This window comes from Sphaeroforma arctica, assembly GCF_001186125.1.
Source record: "Sphaeroforma arctica JP610 unplaced genomic scaffold supercont1.1787, whole genome shotgun sequence".
NCBI classification, from domain to species: Eukaryota; class Ichthyosporea; order Ichthyophonida; genus Sphaeroforma; species Sphaeroforma arctica.
In genome coordinates, this window is record NW_014038771.1 from 385 (window position 1) to 1,932 (window position 1,548).

General features: G+C 47.2%; 1 protein-coding gene across 1 annotated transcript in view; it reads right to left on the reverse strand.

Moving 5' to 3' along the window:
* Positions 1 to 487: 487 nt before the first annotated feature.
* SARC_11616 (hypothetical protein) overlaps positions 488 to 1,548 on the reverse strand; it is a gene marked incomplete at its 3' end in the record, with an annotated part of 7,652 nt that continues 6,591 nt past the window's right edge. Inside the window, exon 10 of the mRNA XM_014294292.1 lies at positions 488 to 628. Within this exon, the coding sequence (XP_014149767.1) occupies positions 488 to 628 (141 nt within the window). The remainder of the gene's footprint in view (positions 629 to 1,548) is intronic.

The window sequence follows — 1,548 nt, forward strand, 5'->3', positions numbered from 1 at the left end:
CCACTATGTGGTGATATGAGATTAAAAGCGAGTGCACATGCTTCAGAATAGTATATCGAATCATGTGAGGTCAGAAACACCAGGTAATAAGCAAAGGTAGGTAGAATGAGTTAGGACGGGACGATGAGTGTGGGACGCTTGGCAACGGATGAACAGGGCGCTCAATTCATTGGCCAGTGGTGCAAGCGCCATCTGACCTCTGATCGATCATATGTGCTGGGAACACGACTTCGTGTATTGTTACAATGCTCTGGTCTTCTACAACATGACAAATACATACATATATGTGGGTTACTAGGGGAAGCCCACTCAACAACCGATTTATAAATAAATACAAACATACATACACACATACGGATATCACACATATCCATAATACCACAGTATACTCTACTAACTAGCGGAGGGACACTAAAACCCTAAATCCTAAACCCCTAAATCGGTCAGGGCAACGCATCGAATGTGAGGTGTAGCAGACTCCCGGTACCTGAAGTACGGCAGTATGTCCCCTTTCTCAGAGTATTGGAACAGCAGTTTCTGCGCCGCAATGCTACCAGATGAGTATATGTACGCGTCTACTCCGTTAGCCTTCCATTCGGCTAATACGGGCACCACATCATCGTACACCCTACGTGTGATGAGATGGGATCGAAAGTACACACGTGTACGAATGAGCAGTCAATTGAATGTACAGGGGTAGGTGAGATCATCATACACCCTACGTGTGATGAGATGGGATAGAAAGTACACACGTGTACGGATGAGCAGTCAATTGAACGTACAGGGGTAGGTAAATGGATAGTGTTTCGAAAAATGCATACATGGATTATGGTAACTACAAAGAGACGGTGTGATAGGCACGGCCGCAAGCAACATCACGCAACAAAGACCAGCATGCATGTGCGCACGCATGAGGGGTCGACTTTGAGCCTATCCCCGTGATGAGCTTACATGTTCATGCAAATAACACGAGTTGCGTTCATTGGGAAGGGTAGAACGGTCTCGACACTCCTTTAGCGAGAGTGCCTTGTGAGAGCAAACGGACGGCACAGGCGGATATAGCGTATGCTATATATGTATGTTACAGGCATCGAAGTGGATATGAAAGTACACAAACGGCGTGCATAGCCCGGGCATAGGATGGCAGTGTGAAAAGGGGCACGAGTGCCACAGGAGAAACAAAGGGCGTGTACGGGAGGTGATAGATATTGTATTCTGGAATACACACTCACACATACAGTGGCTCTAGGTGAAACGGCGATGGACACCTGCCGCAGCAATGGGAGTGCAGCGAGACACCGGCGCAATAGTAAGCCAAACGATGAGTGCACGCACACGCGTACATGCAGATATACAAACACACAGATATATATACAGAGACACAGGCATAGGGGGAGGTTCACATGCATGCATGTGCAAACAAACGTAGGAACGCCCCGGCATATATAGGCACATGCACACAAACAGACACTCCATCTGTGTGCATATATATGACATGAGACATGCAGACACATGCTCGCACAAAAGCACACAAAAAATGCCTTGGCA